The 18,670-nt window shown below is 41.3% G+C and overlaps 1 protein-coding gene across 1 annotated transcript in view; it reads left to right on the forward strand.

Moving 5' to 3' along the window:
* SLC10A7 (solute carrier family 10 member 7) overlaps positions 1 to 18,670 on the forward strand; it is a 289,125-nt gene that overhangs the window by 29,446 nt on the left and 241,009 nt on the right. The window contains exon 4 of the mRNA XM_075543721.1: positions 2,330 to 2,405. Within this exon, the coding sequence (XP_075399836.1) occupies positions 2,330 to 2,405 (76 nt within the window). The remainder of the gene's footprint in view (positions 1 to 2,329; positions 2,406 to 18,670) is intronic.

An 18,670-nucleotide genomic window follows, 5' to 3' on the forward strand; every position in this document is an offset into this window, starting at 1 on the left:
TCCAACACTGATTATGGTGATGATTGTACTCTTCTTGCTGTGACTGAACTATTGAATCATAGGATTTGTGAGTCACAGGCCAATAAAATTGTTTTTAAAAAAAGAAAACAGAAAAAAATTTAATTGTAAATATAAAATTGGAAGAATATAAAATACTAGATTAGGCTACACGATTTAGGGGTTTTATTATTTATTCTTAGGGTATGATCAGATTGATATAACTAAATGGAAGGAGAACTACCACAGTGATAAATTTAATATCTATGATCAATTATTATGACTAGGGTCAACAAAGAGTATTTTTAAAGTTGGCCGTCAATAAATACTCACTCAATTGACTTAGAAATTCCATAACATGTGTTTTAAAATATATTTTTTTATATTTTAAAATACATAAAAATTTAAATTAAAAAAATATAAAAACAAATGAATACATGTTATTCTTTTTTTCTGATTTCAGAGATAATACAAATGCATTGCAGATAGAATAGATAACACCTTTTTGTAAAAGTGAATGAGAATCATCTGTATTCCCACGCATTCAAAAGATGCTGCCATTAAAAGCTCTGTGTTCTCTGCTCCTCCAGCCCGCCACTCACTGTCACTAGAATATACGTTCTTTGAATGTAAGTCAGAAAGAATAACTATAAAATCGTCGAAATCTTTATTACATATGACATATAAACAAATATGTAAAAATGTAAGTTGTGTGTCTCAGCATATCCTCCATCTAAACCTGTGCACTACTGAAGGTGATATTTCAACTCTAACCTTTCCACCATGAATTCCATATGCTTCCATTTACAACACATTTGAACTTCAATTCTATTCCTGTGAACATTTCTTGTTGTTTTGAGAACACGAAGAAGCCTAAAGGGGCAATTTTAGGGCTCTAGGGTGGATGGGAGAAGTTTCAGGATGAAACCCTCCTAGGACAGCCCTCGTAGCCTGGGAGAATTGCAAGTGCATCGTCCTAATGGAACATCAACCCCCAACTCCGAGGGGGCAACTTTCATCAATGCAGATTTCAATTTTCTTACACCTTCCTGATAAGTCCTACTGATTGTCCGCTGTCCCCATAGAAAATCTATCAAGATCACCCCTTTGCAATTGCAAAAGCCAGTTAGCTTTCACCTTCTGAGTTGACCTCTCTGCCTTGGGTTTGACTGACACCCCGTATCTGCCGGGAAGGCACTGTTTGGATTGCACTGTGTCGTGAAGACATCCTACAGAGACTCAAACAAGTTATTACTGGGAGAGCGTGTCGTCAGCCATCCGCGGACTGCAAAAACACGTCTAAACATAGTTTGTTTGTCACAAACGTATGCAGCCATGAACTGGAACCACAGTAGCATTACTTTTTGACTTGCACCCCAGTATTTGAATCTTATGTAATAATAAAAAATATTTTGTACTTAGATTTACCACTCAGTTTTTCATTTACTGTTCATGCAATTTATTTTCTATCCTGAACTAACTTAGATTTTTCATGATCTGGGAAGTATGCACATAGTTAAAGTAAAAAAACAATAATAAAAATATTAGGAATAGGTACTTATCTTTACTACAGAGTTTGGGTTCAAGAGATATTAGATTCTATGCCAATTTGTATGTTATTACAGCACATAAACTTTTTTTATGTGCTGAATGTTTATTTAATAGAAAGGAATTTGCAAATGTAGCCCTGTGTTTGTGAAATATTTTAAATTATTTAAGTAGATTTGAGGTTGGTAGTTTTTGAAGTTGGTATTTTTAACAAAAGAATTCTAATTCCTATAAAATAAATGTAAGAACCCTTTTACCTTACTTGAAAATACCCTACACATCTATATACTTATCAAATATCAAGATATTTCCAGGTAAAGTAAAAATATTCTTATGTTTTTAGTATGAATTCTTTTAGTAAAAATGTAACTTTTTACAATAAAAATACAAATAAAGTAGAATAAAAACTATTAGCGGTGTTTTATTTTATATTAGGTGGCCATGAGTTGGCTCAAGCTCAATAGCAATTATGAAAAACATCCAATGATTAATCATTTTTGTTATTGTCTTAGTCACTACATGCACCATAGCTTGGCTCTTTTGAATTGTGTAATAAGAGCGTCAGTAACTTCAAGAATAAAATCATCCACATCTGGAACTGACTGAGCGCTCTGAACCCGGGCATCTGCAGCAATCTGTGCGCAGCCTCGCGGATCACAGACGTCAGCGCGGATCACAGACATGCGCTTCACGCAGCGCTCTTTATTGCCATTCGCTCGGCTCCGCTAGTTCAGGATCAGTGTCGTGGAAACTATTGCTGATTGGGTTTTCTTTTATTTTTCAGATTGCAGACAGTAGGTTGCATGCCCCCGCCCGTGTCTTCTGCAGTGATTTTAACCAAGGCAGTTGGTGGAAACGAGGTGAGTCCTGAGGTTAGCTTTGTTTAAACGTGGGGGGGGGGGAGGTGTTGTGCTTCCATGCCTGTTTTGAAAACAGAGGTATCATGTTGCCAAGCAACCCTAACCATTCCAGTTTATGAAAGAAGCAGGTACATTCACATATTAGCATGATAAACCTGTCGATGGAGACTGGGATTGAGGAGTTCACAGATACTGCAAAGGAGATGAGAGGGGTAGGGATCATGCTTTTTTATTTCACCTTCTTGTTTGCACGATTAAAGGATTTATTGTGGAAGTCAACAGATTACCACAAGCCAGGATCAGTAAACAGTCAGGTTATAGTTGTCGGTCCACAGAACGCCCCCTGTCCTCAGCCTGCAGGCAGGTCTCTCTTCAGTCCTTAGCCTCTGAGCTCTGTGGTCCCTGGGCTGCTGCCTCTGTGGGCCAGGAAACCTGCCTGTCCCTCTGTCTCACGGTCCCATCGTCTCAGACCAGAGGAGGAGAAGATACCCCACAGTTTGGGCACGGCTCTTCTGTATCTCCATGCCCCAGTCTCGGGTGCATCTGGTCTTGGTGGCCTCGGCCACTGCTAACACAGGTCCTGGATGTTCTTTTCCAGTGGTCCGCTGACTTCTTTCTGTGGCCCCGCTGGCTCTTGGAACCCGAGAACTGGCTTTGGTGAAGGGAATTTTCCTCTCAGCTTGATGGACTGAGGTTACTCAGCTCTGGCCACTTTTTAGTTCTTAAAAAAAATTATAACTCAATTGGTAGAGAAAAGGTCAATATAAGTTTAATAGCCGATGAAGATGGTACTCAAAGGAGAAATTAGTTCAGGTTTCTCAGCTGAGCTCGGAGCAAGGATGCCGCTGGTAGAGAATTGTGGGGAAAGAAGAGTGCTTGTAGATTGGGCCAGCAATTGTGCATTTCAGAACCTTGGGTTAAAAGGCCCTTCAAATAAATTCATACCAGGAAGTGAGCTTTTTCTTTATGATAACTTGTTCCCCTTTATTTCTCCTCTTCCTTTATATTTTCTGGTCCAGAAAATAATGCTGTGGACTCTGGGGCTCCCAGTTACATTCATTCTCAGGATTATGCTGTTCTTAGCATCAGTTTTTATTTTCATCCACTTTATCCCTCTAAACGTGTGTATGGAGTACCCGCCAAATAAATAAATAAATAAATAGATGTATATCTCCCTTTTAAAAGTATAAATAAATAGATGTATATCTCCCTTTTAAAAGTATAATTGACATACAATTTTGCTAAGCATACAGTTTGGTATATTTTGACATATGTGTACACTAAGTTGTGTGCCCGTGCTGCTGTAACAGAAATACTTCAAAATCGGTGACTTTAAAGAAAAAAACAATTATTTTCTCATAGTTCTGGTGGCCAAAAGTCCGAATCCGGGTTTCGGGTTGGATCCTTGCTTGGTGGCAGCGCTGCGTGTTCCTCGGTCCCTTTGCTGTCCTCACCAAGCACCTGTCTTCTCAGCGCGTGGGGTCCTCCATGTCTAATCTGCGTTTTTTCCACTCAGAGGCGATTAGATTTGGAACCCAGCCTATTCTGCAATGATCTAATTAACATAGCACGAAAGACCCTACTTTCAAACAGGATTATATGCGTAGGCGCCCTGGTGGCGTAGAGCTTATGAGTTGGGCTGTTAGCCACCAGGTCAGCAGTTCTCAACCACCTATTCCCTTAAGGGTTACAGTCTCAGCCACCCAAAGGGGCAGGTCTCCCCGGTACCATAGGATCGCTGTGAGTCAGAACTGACTCGATGGCGGTGAGGTTGGTGTTCTGGACAGGTTGGTTCACTATGGGTCAGAAAAGAGTCCACGGCAGCAGTGAATGTTGGATTTAGAAATTGTGAAGCTGACTGACAGTTGTGTGTGTTTTTTGTGTGTGACTTTCACCTACTTTATTTAAATACTGGGAATATAGTTAGAATCTGTGTGCCATTGTTTTTGATTCATTCCAGGGCTTCAGAGTACTGTTGCCATGTTGATAGTGACAGTAGCATGTGTGTGTGAGTGACTATTCATGTAGTTCCGTTTTTAAAATAAAAGATAATGAAGACTCAGAATCCTAATTTCATTGCCAGAATCCAGAATGAAGACAGAACAAAATGTTTTCTATTTTATTCTAACATAGGACAAACATAGACTCTTTGTTTGAAACCATACACATTGGTTCAGCTTAAATTTCTGTTCCAATTGTGAAATGGTGTGGTACAAAGTGTAGTATCTTTCCAAAAGCCTTGGAGAGGTTCCAGATCTTGTGGGAACTGTTAGCAGGACTCATTGTATTTAAATTCAACCAGCTTCTGCCTTATGGGACTACCATCAGGATTTCTCTTGTGAAAGAAGCCTTTTTCCTTTAAAAAAATTCTTATAAGACTCTGGAAAATATCCCCCTATGTTTAGAAAAGATTTATAGGGTTTTCATGTGATTGTTGTACAGATATTTCTTTTTTTTTCCCGTGGCCGACGCACCAAGCTATTTCATTTCTTTATCATATGCCTATGTCGAATGGGAAAACAAGAAAGGTGGAGATGGGAAAAGAAGCACCGCCATCTTCTCCTCCCTTCATATTTCCTCTTCTGCATTCTGAGAAAGGGAAAAGGCTCAGCTAACCGCAACGGGCCAAAAAGATGAAATGAAATGTGCGGCCTTGGCTTCTGCGGACAGTTGCAAAGCTGTACAGGTTTGCTCAATTTGTGGAGTCTAGGCAATAAACCAAGCAGAAGAGAATTGTGAGGAATTCCACCTCTAAATCTTGGAAGGAAAGGAAGAAAGGGATTAAGAAAGGAAAAGGGAAAAGTATCATAAAAGGCATATAAGAAGGGAAATTTAGGAAAGCGTTTTCAGTCCTACAAGGAATACTGTTTCATGTTAAACTCATTGTTATCTGTGTTTAAGGCCATGCGTGGTCATTTGAGCCATGAAACCAAGATACCATCACCACTAATGACTTTTGTCAGTTGCCTGCACTAGCATTAGCTGACGTGATTAGAAACGTAGACTTCCGTTTCCCCAGACTCACTGAATTAGAATGTCTAGCGGATAGCACTCAGGAACCTGCTTCTTTTTAACATGATAAAAGCATGCTGTCTTCTTCAGAGACTGATCTGCCCCGACCACATGTCCAAAGCATGTCAGATGAAGTCTTGCCATCCCGGCCTACAAGGAGCACTCTAGCTGTATTTCTTCCAAGACAGATTTGTTCTCTCTCTCTCTCTCTTTCTCTCTCTCTCTCTCTTTCTTTCTAAAATCATTTTATTGGGGGCTCGTACAACTCTTATCACAATCCATATATCCATCCATTATGTCAAGCACATTTGTTGCCATCATCATTCTCAAAGTATTTTCTTTCTACTAGAGCCCTTGGTATCAGCTCCTCATTTCCCCCCTCCCTCTCCTTCCCTCCCTCCCTCCCTCCCTCCCTCATGAACTCTTGATAATTTATAAGTTATTATTTTTTTCATGTCTTACACTGTCCGATGTCTCCCTTCATTCACTTTTCTGTTGCTTGTCCCCCAGGGAGGGAGTTATATGTGATCGGTTTCCCCTTTCTCCCCCACCTTCCCTTTCACCTCCTGGTATTGGTCCTGAGGGGTTTATCTGCCCTGGATTCTCTGTTTCCAGCATTAATCTGGTACATCCTCTGGTTGAGCCAGATTTGTAAGGTAGAATTGGGATCATGATAGTGGTGGGGAGGAAGCATTAAAGAACTAGAGGAGAGTTGTATGTTTCATGGGTCCTACACTACACCCTAACTGGCTTGTTTCCTCCCTGTGACCCTTCTATAAGGGGATGTCCAGTTGCCTACAGATGGGCTTTGGGTCTCCACTTGGCACTTCCTCTCATTCACAGTGATATGATTTTTTGTTCTTTGATGCCTGATACCTGATCCTATTGACATCTCATGATCACACAGGCTGGTGGACTTCTTCCATGTGGGCTTTGTTGCTTCTGAGCTAGATGGCTGCTTGTTTATCTTCAAGCCTTTATGATCCCAGACCCTATATCTTTTGATAGCCGGGCACCATCAGCTTTCTTCACCACATATGCTTATGCACCCCTTTGTCTTCAGGAAGGTGAGCATCATGGAATGCCAGTTTAATAGAACAAAGTGTTCTTCCATTGAGGGAGTACTTGAGTGGAGGCCCGATGTCCATCTGCTACCTTAATACTAAACCTATAAATATATGCACATAGATCTATTTCCCCATCATCATATATATATTTACATGTGTACATGACTGTATTTAGATCTCTATAAATGCCCTTTGCCTCCTAGTTCTTTCCTTTATTTCCTTTTACTTTCCTCTTGTCCCATTATCATGTTCAGTCTTCATCTGAGTTTCAGTAATTTCTCTCAGATACATTGCCCTTGATCAAGCCCTACCAGACCTCCTACACCCTCCTCGCCATCAATTTTGGATCACTTGTTATTCCCTTGTCCCTGGGTTTGGTAACATCCCCCCACCCCCCGCCAGCCTCCCCTTCTCCCATGTTCCCTTGGAACTGTCCCGTTCTTTATTCCTCCATATTGTTTATCCTGCCTATCTTACTTATATATACCTGCAGAGATAATAATATGCACAAAAAACAAGACAGAGAAAAACAAAGCAAGAAAAGAAAAGAAAATAACAACAACAGCAACAAAAACATGGGTACAGATAAGAGCTAGAAACACAGGGAATACGGGACAGACAAACTCCTCAGGACCAATATTGAGAGCAGCCATACCAGGAGGATAAGGGGAAGGTGGGGGGAGAAATGGGGAACCAATCACAATGGTCTATGCCTATAGCCCCCTTCAAGTGGATGGACAACAGACAAGGGGGTAAAGGGAGACATCAGACAGTGAAAGACATGAAAAATAATAATAATTCATAAATTATCAAAGGTTCATAAGAGAGTGAATGAGTGAGGGGAAAAATGAGGAGCTGATACCAAGGGCTCAAGTAGAATGAAAATGCTTTGAAAACAATGATGGCAACAAATGTACAAATGTGCTGACACAATGGTGGTATGGATTGATTATGACAAGAGTTGTACAAACCCCCAATAAAATGATTAAAAAGAAAAGAAAAGACCTTGGCTTGGGTCAGCTGCACCTTAGTCCTAAAAGTAACTTCCTTGCTTTTCAACACTCTAAAGAGGCTTCGTGCAGCAGATTTACCCAGTGCAATGTGTTGTTTGATCTCTTGACTTTTGTTTCCGGGAGCATTGTTTGTGGATTCAAGCAAGACGAAATCCTGGACAACTTCAATGTAATATAGATCTCTATATACATGTAGTATGTATGTACAGCTTAAAGGATTATAATAAATACTTGTGTTCACCATCCAGATTTAGATATAGTATGTGCCATCTAATCAGTCGTTCTTGAACACCTGTCCTTCCAACATCAAACTGAAGCGCACTGCCATTGAGTTGATGCTGATTCTAACAACCCTTCAGGACAGGGTAGAACTGCCCCCGTGAGTTTCCGAGACTAACTCTTCATGGAAGTAGAAAGCCTCGTCTTTCTCTCACGGGGATGACTGGTGTTTTGAACTGCCAACCTGATGAGCTCAACTCATAACCACTATGCCACCAGGCCTCCTTCTTTCCAACATAGGTAGTAAAAAAGGAGACAAGGTCTGGCATGTGCATTTGCAAAGTTGACATTTAGCGTGATACTTCATCGTTGAAACTTTATTTTATCTTATAAACCTCTTCTCCACTAAGTAAGAAGAGTCGACTAGCTTTAGATGAGTCTTCACTGTCAAATCCTTATTTTCTTACTTTAGTGTGCGGGTGTGGCATGGGGTTGGGGAACGAAAATACACCCCCATGAGTTCAGCCTCACCCAGCTCTGTGGCAGAGCCAGGACTTCACTTTAGGGAACTAGAGTGTGTTTACAGCTTTAAAGAACCTTGGTGGCTCAATAGTCAAGTGCTTGGCCTATCATCAAAAGGCCAGTAGTTAGTCCTCCCTAGCTGTTTCAAGGAGACGAAGAGCTGGCCATCTGCTCCCTGTGGGATTGCAGCCAGGCAGTCCCTCCGGGCAGCTCTACTCCATCAAGTCAGGTCTATTAGAACCGAGGAAGCACACAACCGCTGCCTGTCTCACCTAGGTTTCCGATTCTGATGGCGTGAGTGTATGTGGTTGGCAATTTTGTCATATTTATATGTATCTCTCTTAGCATGTTAAAGGCTTTTAAAAGCCTTTGGTAGTTGTGAAGAATTTACAGTACATTTTAAAGCTATGTTTTGAATCCTGGTATAGTAGACATGAGAAAGGTAATGTGTGTGTGTGTGTTTCATCAATTGAGTTAGTGCCCAAGTCTCTTCAAAGAAACTTTAAGCATGTCTCCCGAGCAATGAGAATTATTATATGTGGTGAACTCTTTAAGTCATAGACGGAGGTCACGGCAGCCTGAGTAGATTTTCAAAAGGTTTACTCTCTCCTTGGAAAGCAAATGAGGTCCTTTCCAATGATCGCCGGGAGACAGTTTTTGCGAAAGGTGAAAGATCAAGATCATCAAGTCCGACTGGAGACAGGGAGTTCAATTTCTGGCTTATCAGGGAGGCACGAGCCATTGCAGGGTTATTTTGCATTATCAGCGGGGAGTTGATTTTGCTCACCCAGTGCACGAAGAGCAGATTCAGTGAAACATTTATAAAGGTAGTTAGTGCCGATCTAATGGGCAGACGGGACTGGCAGTGGGAGGAACTCTGATCTGCCAGTCACCGTGTCAGCTGGACCGCAGTCACTTGGCCTTCCGGGCCTTGCTCTCCTCTTCTGTTAAATGGGGTTACCGCCTGCTCTTGCAGCAGGCTCATGGTGTCCAGGAGGAGTCTTACATCTGACGGAAACGTCTGTGTGGGCGCTGAGCCCTCGTCCTATAGCAGGCGGGTGGGTGCACTTCGCCTCCCAGCCTGCACTCGGGAACAGGCTACCGTTTTCCCCGGTGGACAATGGGAGGACCAAAGGAGCTGCAGCAGCTGGAAGCTTCCCAGCTTCTGGATAGAGTAAGGGCTGACCGTCCTGAAGTGACTGTAAAACTCACTGAAAACATGCCTACATTTCTCATCACTTTTGTGTGCAAGTTAGAGTTCAAACAACCCAGGAACGCCTCTTGGATTGCTTTTCCTTTCCAGTGTTGTGACCCAACGAAACCTCCCCAAGCCCCACTGCTGTCAAGTTGATGCCAACTCATAGTGGCCCTTTAGAATGCAGCAGATCTGTGCCTGCGGGTTTCTGAGGCTGCGGCTCTTTATGGGAGCAGAACGCCTCCTTGTCCTCCCTTGGAGCTCGACTTGCTGACTTTGAGGTCAGCAGCCCCATTTGTAACCCAATATGCCACCAGGACCGCTTAAAGAGTCCTCTTAAAGGTTGGCAGTGACGTCCAGTCACCAAATCTAGTGGCCACTTCTCAGTTCTCATCCTCCAAGGTTTACCTACCGCCTTTGACAGCCTGGTCGCTCACTCGCAACCTGTGTGTGGCACTTAGCGTGCGATCTTGTGGTGTGTGCTTTCAGGTGGATTTTGGCTCCTAGTGATCCCACGGACCGGAGTTGACTTGCCTCCTGGGGTTTGTTCTGATAGGTTGTAACCTTCACACCCACCCCCACCCCAAATGTTGCTGCTGAGTTTTGGAATAATGGTAACCTGTTGGGCTGCAAACTGCAAGGTCAGGAGTTTGAAACCATCAGCTACTGTACAGCAGAAAGATGGAGCTTTCCATTCCTATAAGAGTTACAGTCTCAGAAATTCATATGGGGCAATACTATCCTGTCCTATAGGGTCACAATGGGTTAGCATTGACTCGTTGGCAGTGAGTTTGGTTTGGTTATTCGGTTTTATTTATGCCACCAGCTAGGTAAAAAGCACATGTATTTTGTCTACAGCACAGTCAATACGTCGGAACTTCTCTGTTGAAATTCTGTGTACAAAGTCACTGCCAGTTGATAGGAGCTTAGATTCACCAAAAGCCATGAAAAAAGTTTACAGTCTTACCCCAAAAGACAAAACCTGAATTTTAAACAATGTCATAACATACACGATTTAAACATGTGGGGGGGGGGGGAAGATCACACATCAAAGCAAGTGCAAATATATCCATTGTGAATGTTGTGAATGGCAGCGCTCCACTACTCTCCACACAGCATTTGATGTTGAATTTGGCAGTTTCCAAAAGACTCACGATTCCATTGCAGCCCATCCATCGAGGCCCTGCACAAATTCTACTTTTCTTGCAAAAAGACTTTTTAGATCTCTAGTCAGAATTCATCTCATCTTGCCATCTTGTTTCTGTGGGTTACTCACTGCTTACCTTCATCCTGTTGTTTTTTTTTGTTTGTTTTTTTTTGCATATGTTTGGCTTTCTGGCCCATTTTTTGGGTAAACTTGGCAAGAACTATTTTTCTACAAAGAAGTGCTTTGCACATAGAATGAGCTCAATTAGTGATTCAGTTTATTTGAATTCCTATTCTTGAGGAAGTTTTATTACTTGCACAGAATGAATTTTAGAGAGCCCCACTAACATTGGGCCCGTAATACAAGTGTCTTCATAATACAAACGAATAAGAGTTTTGGGCAGAGTTAGAGAGTGATTCCATTTTGGTTTCTCTGGCAAGGTAAGTCATATAGTGGCCCCTACAGACTTGTTAAAAATGATGATGAAGTCATTTATTGAAATAATTTTCAAAACTGTATGTTCTCAATTTCTCCTTTACAGACTTTTTGGGTGTGTAGTTGCTGTTCCAGAATAAAGAGGGGGTAGAATTAGACAGTGGCTTAAATTGGACATATTTTCATATTGATGCAAGTCTATTTTGGATCCTGTTCAAGAGTGCTTTTGTTGGACTTAGTCAGAGTTTCCGAAAGATGAGCTTTCCCATTCCCAGAAAGCAGTGGTTCTCAACCTTCCTCATGCCGCAACCCTTTCATACAATTCCTCATGTTGTGGTGACTCCTTTCCCAACCATAAAATCATTTTCATTGTTATTTCATAACTTTAATTTTGCTATGGTTAGGAATTGTGTGACCCCTATGAAAGGGTCGTTTGACCCCCCCAAAGGGGTCACAACCCACAGGTTAGGAACCGCTGTATAGAGTTAGACTTTCAGGACTGCATAGGGCGGTTCTGCCCTGTTCTGTAGAGTTGCTATGAGTTGGAACTGACTCCTTGGCAGTGAGTTTGGAGGTTTTTTTTTTAGAAGTTGTCAAGCTTAACTTGTGTGGTAGCATCTATCGGAACTTCTTTTCTTCTTGTGGCTGGACAACATGTTCCATTGTGTGTATTTACACCACATTTTGCTTATCCGTTCAGATGTTGGTTTACTTGGATTATTTCCACCTGTTGTCGATTGTGAATAATGCTGCAATGACCATTGATGGATAGGCATCTGAGTCTTTGCCTTCAATTCTCTTGACTATAAACTTAAAAAAAAATCAAAACATGATGGAGTGGATTGCAATGCACAGCAAACGTGTTATGGAGTCTCTGAGCCCGTGACTCTTTCTGAGGCCAGATAGCTTCTCTTTTGCCTGTGGCATGGCTGGTAGGCTTGAGCTGTTGAGCTTAAAAAAAAAAAATCTATTTAGTGGCTAATTTTTATTTTTGGTGATTTGGGGGTAAGTTGTAATTCACAGGCCCCATCACCTTCTAGAGTTCTAGATAGGCTCCAAGCTCAGGATATTAGTCCTTTACTATAAGTCCAATATAGAGTCTTTTTTGTTGGAAAAATCTCTTTGATCAAATGTTATAGCAAGTACACAAACCAAAAGCTTGTCTGTAGATGCCACAACTTGATATGGCCATGGCTCATTCATATTAATATGCATTTTTAAATCAAAAACATGATTGAGAAATTAAAAAATCAATGCAAAGCCAACCATAGTTAATTTAGGTCAGTATTGAGGTCCATGTAAGAGGAAATGTTAGACAAAAATAAATATCTTAAAACACAATGATTAAAAATTTCACATATAATGTCAAACCCAAGTTACTAAACCTTCTGTCATTTTGTTTCTTAGTTATATAATTGAGAAAATGGAGTGATCTACTACCAATCCTTTCCCAACTTCATTTCCACTGGCCAAATATTCTTGGTATAATTAATACTTACTTGAGCTGATCACCATGATAAACTTACCATGTTAGAGGGCTTTAGGGCTACCTCACTTAAACCCTTATTAAAGACAGTGATCTTGCTCTTGTTTTAGTACACAGTATTATCACCCATTTAACATTTTGTGGTGAAAGATTTACCTGCCTTTTTCATCTTATGTATAACTCTCCCCCGCAACCCAAATTGATCTAATATTATAAGAATTTGAAAACATTTCACTGTTTATTTTCTAAACCAAAGAAATGAATTCACTAACCTTCAAACCTTCTACAATACACTCTAGTGAGCCTTTGTGACCTTACTCCCAGCCATCTGCCTTTTCCAGGCCTTTCCAAACCAAAGCCAAACAATGCCCTTAAGTCGATGGCAACTCATAGCAGCTCCATAAGACAGGGTAGAGTTGCTCCTGTAAGTGCCCCGGCTGTAACTCTTTACCACAGTACAGAGCTTCTTTAATCCTGATCTTTGTGTGTTTCCATTGTGTGACTACAGTTTCCTTGGTTCTTCCCTTCTCATTCTTGACCTTTACCCTCTTTTTTGTTGTTGTTTCGTTTTCTCTCTCTGCTTCTTTTCTTGCGAATTCTAGTTCCTCCGCCAAGCAGGTCTTAACCAAGCGAGACTCTTTAGAAGGACCCCATGACCCCCTGCCTCCTCTGTTGTTGCCATTAACCCTGCTCAGGGGGGGGGGGGGGCGGCACATTGGAGCCAAGATCCAGGGTTGCCAACACAGCATGACACAGGCATGGGATGGATCATGACTTGACTCACGTAGAAAAGAGGTAGAACAAGCACCAATAGCATGTGCCCAGCCCCATGCCAACAGGTCACTCCCTTCAGCTGTCACCGGGCTGGTAGGCTGTGCTGGTCCCTCTTTCACTGCACTCAAGACAACTTGTTCCCTGCCCTCCAAGAACAAATACAGACATAGACTTAGCTGGTTGCTATATGATGTGCAGACTTAGCTAAATAGTTCCCGAGAGTGCCGACATATGCTCAGGGCAGGAGGGGAAGGAGTGCTGAAAGGTTATCAGTTACTATGGGATGTGCTTTGGGACGAGACACCCTGGGGACAAGAGTCAGTGCACCTTCTTATCCCTCCCAAGAAGCCAGGCCAACACATCGAGGTCTAAGCATAAGATTCACATGTATGTCACAAGGAAGGGCAGCTGCATTCAGATCACCCCATTTACAGTCGCTGTTGCCCCTGCGTCTTCTTTGTCTCCCGTGTGGTCTCTTCCCTGGTCATAACTGTTATCAGCTCAAAGTAGGTTTCCAGATTCTGAACTTAGCTTTATTTGTTGTTGATGATGTTATTGCGTACCATTGAGTTGATTCCAAGTCATATCGACTCCAAGTTCCAGAACAGAATAACGTCACGGGCTTTCATAGGTTAACATCTTTATTGGAGTTTCTATGGCCAGGCATTCTCTCCCACAGACTGGCTGGTGAGTTCAGACTATGGACCTTTTGGCTAGCAGCCAGGTGTTTAACCAATGCACCACCAAGGCTTTGGAAGTAAGCCTTACCACGAAGAAAGTGTGTACCTTCCTGACACTTTGTCTTCTTCAAGGAGCTTTCAGGACTGACCAGTTTGCTCTAATGGCAATATTCTCCCAGAGTCTTGCAGGACATCAAATTACCCTCAACCCTGGCTCTGTGTATAGCAGGGACTGACTGTCAGGGTCTGCTGAGGCAGTGCTTCTCAATCTTCCCAATGCCGTGACCCTTTTATATAGTTCCTCGTGTTGTGGTGACCCCCCCACCATAAAATTATTTTCTTTTTTCCCCATAAAATTATTTTTATTCCTATTTCATAACTGTAATTTTGCTACTGTTATGAATCATACTGTAAACATCTGATACGCAGGATGTATTTTCATTATTAAAAATTGAACATAATTAAAGCATAGTGATTAATCACAAAATGATATGTAATTATTTATTATGAAATATTTATTTCTAATTACAAATGAAATTTTGTCTTGAAGCATGGTGTAGCATGGGTAACAGTTTTAATATAACAACAGTAAACTGCATTGCTACATTTTGCAACCGTATGCATAAAAAGCCAACATCAGTGGGAAGGTTGAGATAGCTTCTTTCTCACCACCTCAGACATTCTCAGGGAAGTCTTTGCAAGAGCCCAACGAAGATCATCTTCCACAAGTCTTCTTCTGAATTTAGACTTGATAGCCAACAAGTTGGAAAACTGTTTCACAAAGATGTGTTGTTGGAAATGGAAGAAGAAGGCGCAACACAGTCTCAGACAGAACAGGATGTGACTGCAAACACTCGATCCAGAATTCTGTAACTGGCATTGTAGAGAAGTCAGTTCTCACTGCACGTCATTAATAAGTTCAATGAACTCCTCTTGTGCGGTCTCAGGGACATCTTCAACTTTGACTGCAAGCGCAAATGGGGTGTCAGGTAGAGGAGCGGTGTCTCAGTTCCTAAGACCATCAGATGGTCTTAAGCGACCCCTGTGAAAGGATCATTCAATCCCTAAAGAGGTTGTGACCCTCAGGTTGAGAACCGCTGACCTAAGGCATTCTGCCCCCACCTCCAAGACGTCAGGAAACTTCGCACGCACAGCATGAACCTGTTTTGCTGTGACCATCAACCCATCTGAAAGAATGCTGCTGCCGTCTCATCTCATGGAGCTCTCTTCCACTCACTGAAGGATGCTTCAGAATCATGAGCCTCGGGTCGACCTTTCTGTTTAACCACTGCACCAACCAGGGCCCCTTTAATTCTCATCAGTGTGATGGAAATCCATCTATCCATTATATCTAGGAAGTATCCTCAAAAAGAACGAGTTTCATTTATTTTTATTATTATAAAAATAAGTACATTTACCAGTCCAATGTTTTTCAAATATACAACGTAGTCATCCCTGCTACATGCACCATGTGGTATAGCAGCCCGCAACCAGCCAACGCCCTCATCCTTCTTCCTCTTTCTGCTTGCTGGCATGTTGGCTTGGTGAAGAGTTTGAAGAGTAATCTTGGGTCAGGAAGCACCGTGGTAAGGACAGGGGCACAGCCAGAGTAGGCGTCTGGGCCCCTTTCATTACGGAGCGGCCTCCCCAAACCTGAATTGCATACCCCTCCATTTCTTTTCCATCAAAGCCAACTGAACATCTCTCTTGTGCAAACTACAGTTTATGGTGTATTTTTGTTTGTATAGAAGAGAATAAAGTGCACTTAAGAGTAGAACAACACTGAGTGTAATTGAAAATAATACGATATCTAGAAGGCAATTCTGAACTGCCTTCTGGGGCCATTATAACTTAATAGCACGCAGCATTGTAAAACACCTCTCACTGGTTTTGTTGACTGTTTCGTTTCTTCAGATTCTTCTGGAAATGCAGATTAGCATGGATAAGTCATTTTGTTTCTTAGCAGCATTCATCCAAATGTTAAACCCAAAACTCCAAAGGAACTATTGGGACATTGCACCTCAAGTCCATTTTGCTAATGTGTTCTGGAACCAATTTTGTGCTAAGCTGGTGATGCACATGTCTACGTTAAAGCGTGGTGGGTGGCGCTTCTCTTCATTTGTTACCCTGGTCAAGGATTGACGTGCACGTCGAGGGATCCCTTTGCTGTTTCTTACCTTGGGGTTTTTATATTATGATGTTTCGAACACAATTCTCGTAGTTTACTTGGGAGACTATTTAATCACAAATGAATTTTTATTGCTTAGGATTTTCTTCCTAAAAAAAGATTTTCTTTCTTTCTTTTTTTATTAACCTTATATATTTTTTCAAAGTCTATGGTTATTGATATATATATATATATATATATATATATATAATTTTATTAGGAGCTCATACAACTCTTATCACAATGCATACATAACATCAATCGTGTAAAGCACATTTGTACATTCAGTGCCCTCATCATTCTCAAAACATTTGCTCTCCACCTAAGCCCCTGGCATCAGTTTTTCTTTCTGCTCATCTTCTGAAACTTTCCATCTGTACGAGTGCCTCAAGTGCATGTTAACATAGTAGATAGTGTTAAGACCAAGTAGGCGATTGGAATTGTTGATTCGTGACATATAGCACAAGGTGGAGGTCACTATTGTGAAAACATTTTTGTTTTTATAAAGATCATTGAAGCCTACAAGAAAGAATTTCTCTTAACTGTCGACATGAAAGAGGCATCAGCTATTTCAGCAATCTGCTGGCTATTCCATTACTCCGATTAGCAGTATATATGTCATATTTAACATTTTGTTTCATACAAGATTATAATTTCTAATCATCAATCAGAAATGGATGCAATGTGATTTTAGGAAAAAATAAGTTCAGAAATTATCACTCCATGTACATTCTGTTGGTATACTATTTTTTCCCCCTAGCTGAGAACATAAACATTTTTGGAGGAATGAGTAATAATCCCCCCCGAAAAGATTAAGATGTGGTTGATTATTTGTTGTCTTGGGAAAAATACTCATGATCATGGTTGCTTGTAAAATAACATTGTGCCCTTGACTCAAGTGCTGTGTTTCTCCAAGCGGGTGTCACTTAACACCCCTTCCGGCTCTCTCCTGGAGTCCTCAGAGACCATCTACAGAAGCACACTCATAGCCCCCTTTCCGTAGGAGAGCAGCTACGTGCCGGTTAAAAGAAGAAACGGGACAGGGAATTGGAGTAATGGGAGGCACGCGACTGTATTTGCAAATCTGAGCTATATCCCACAATTTTTGTGTAACTCTTCAGCTGACAATTAAAAATCCTTGTTTTATCAGTCATCACCCAACCCTAACAGATGGGTGAAGAACGAATCCGATTTGTGTTTTGCCCCCACAACTTTCTCCTCCATATCGTAATATTCTGTGATTAACATTCAGTGAATTCGTCAAGGTGATTGATGGACCTTAAAGCTATAATAAGTGCATCCTAGTTAAATTGTGCCCGAACCAAACCGCAGCAGAGTTCATGAGACGTCTGTGAAAATGTACAGGTAATTTTGATACTCTCGTCCATTAAAACAAACAAACAAACCAAACAAACCCTGCTAACACTGTAATGTTTTTTCCCTTGCCAGGACCCTCCCTGCCTGGTGTCATTTCTTGAGCCCTCCTGGGAGGAGATTAGTCTAAAACAACAAAGTAGCCAGATGTCGGGTTCTGAGAGTGTCCCAGAGGCCAGGCTACAGTAGGCAACAGAAGCCGCGTGGGGCTGCAGATCAAAGATACCTGAGAATTACTTATGGGCACATAGTATCTGTCAGTCCCATTATTAGCCTTCTGAGAAAATTTGTTTCCCTAATTAACCCTTTTGTTGGAGCAACCTTAAATTTTAGTGAGTATATTTCTCTTTTGGTACGTTTCTTTTGTGAAGTTTTGAGAAGGGCACATGGTAAGTAAGAAAAGAAAATGAATTCATTTCTGATTGAAATCTCGAAACTGTTATTCTTCTCCAAAAGCGGATATGCAATCCAGGGCGTAGTCTTTTATCAAGGAGTCACTGGGCCCGTGGCTGTAAGTCAAAATTAGGGGCGACACGATGAATGCAAACCCATTTCTGCTCTCGAATCCCCCGTCCTCATTGTTTGTAATTGCTATTATTTCGGTGGTTTTACTCTCTCAGAATGGAGATTTTTTAGATCACAGCTTCTTGGACTTAAAATGAATTCAGAAGAAATCCCCGTGGTGGGAAATCTGTACCTTATTAATAGTTGACCTCCTTCTTTTCACATTCCTACTACTAATGAAATGCTAATTGAAAATTCGCATGATCCTTTACCTGTTTGCTTTATAGGTACTATTTTACATTGTATAAGTGTATACGAATTTGAACTACATTTGCTACTTAGGTTAGTCTTGATTCCAGAGACTCTGAAGTCCTTCAGCATTGATTCATTCCAAGGCATGTGTACAAATCCTATGACAATGTTTGCTGTCTTAGCCTCCAGAGTGAGTAGGAAAAGAGACAACAAAGCCTTCTGTTTATCTTGCTCGTTGTTTTTGTTTCTGTTCACATCCTGTAACAACACAATTGTGTGAAAGTTTTATTCCTGCTTTTCTTGAGACATAATCATAAACCATGGTTAGCAAGAGCATGATTAGCCCGCGCTAGCTCGTTTAACTGCTGCAACACATCCCTTAATATATAGTAATATAAACTCAGCATAAAAGCTGTAA

The sequence above is a fragment of the Tenrec ecaudatus genome, chromosome 3, assembly GCF_050624435.1.
Source record: "Tenrec ecaudatus isolate mTenEca1 chromosome 3, mTenEca1.hap1, whole genome shotgun sequence".
Taxonomy (NCBI): domain Eukaryota; kingdom Metazoa; phylum Chordata; class Mammalia; order Afrosoricida; family Tenrecidae; genus Tenrec; species Tenrec ecaudatus.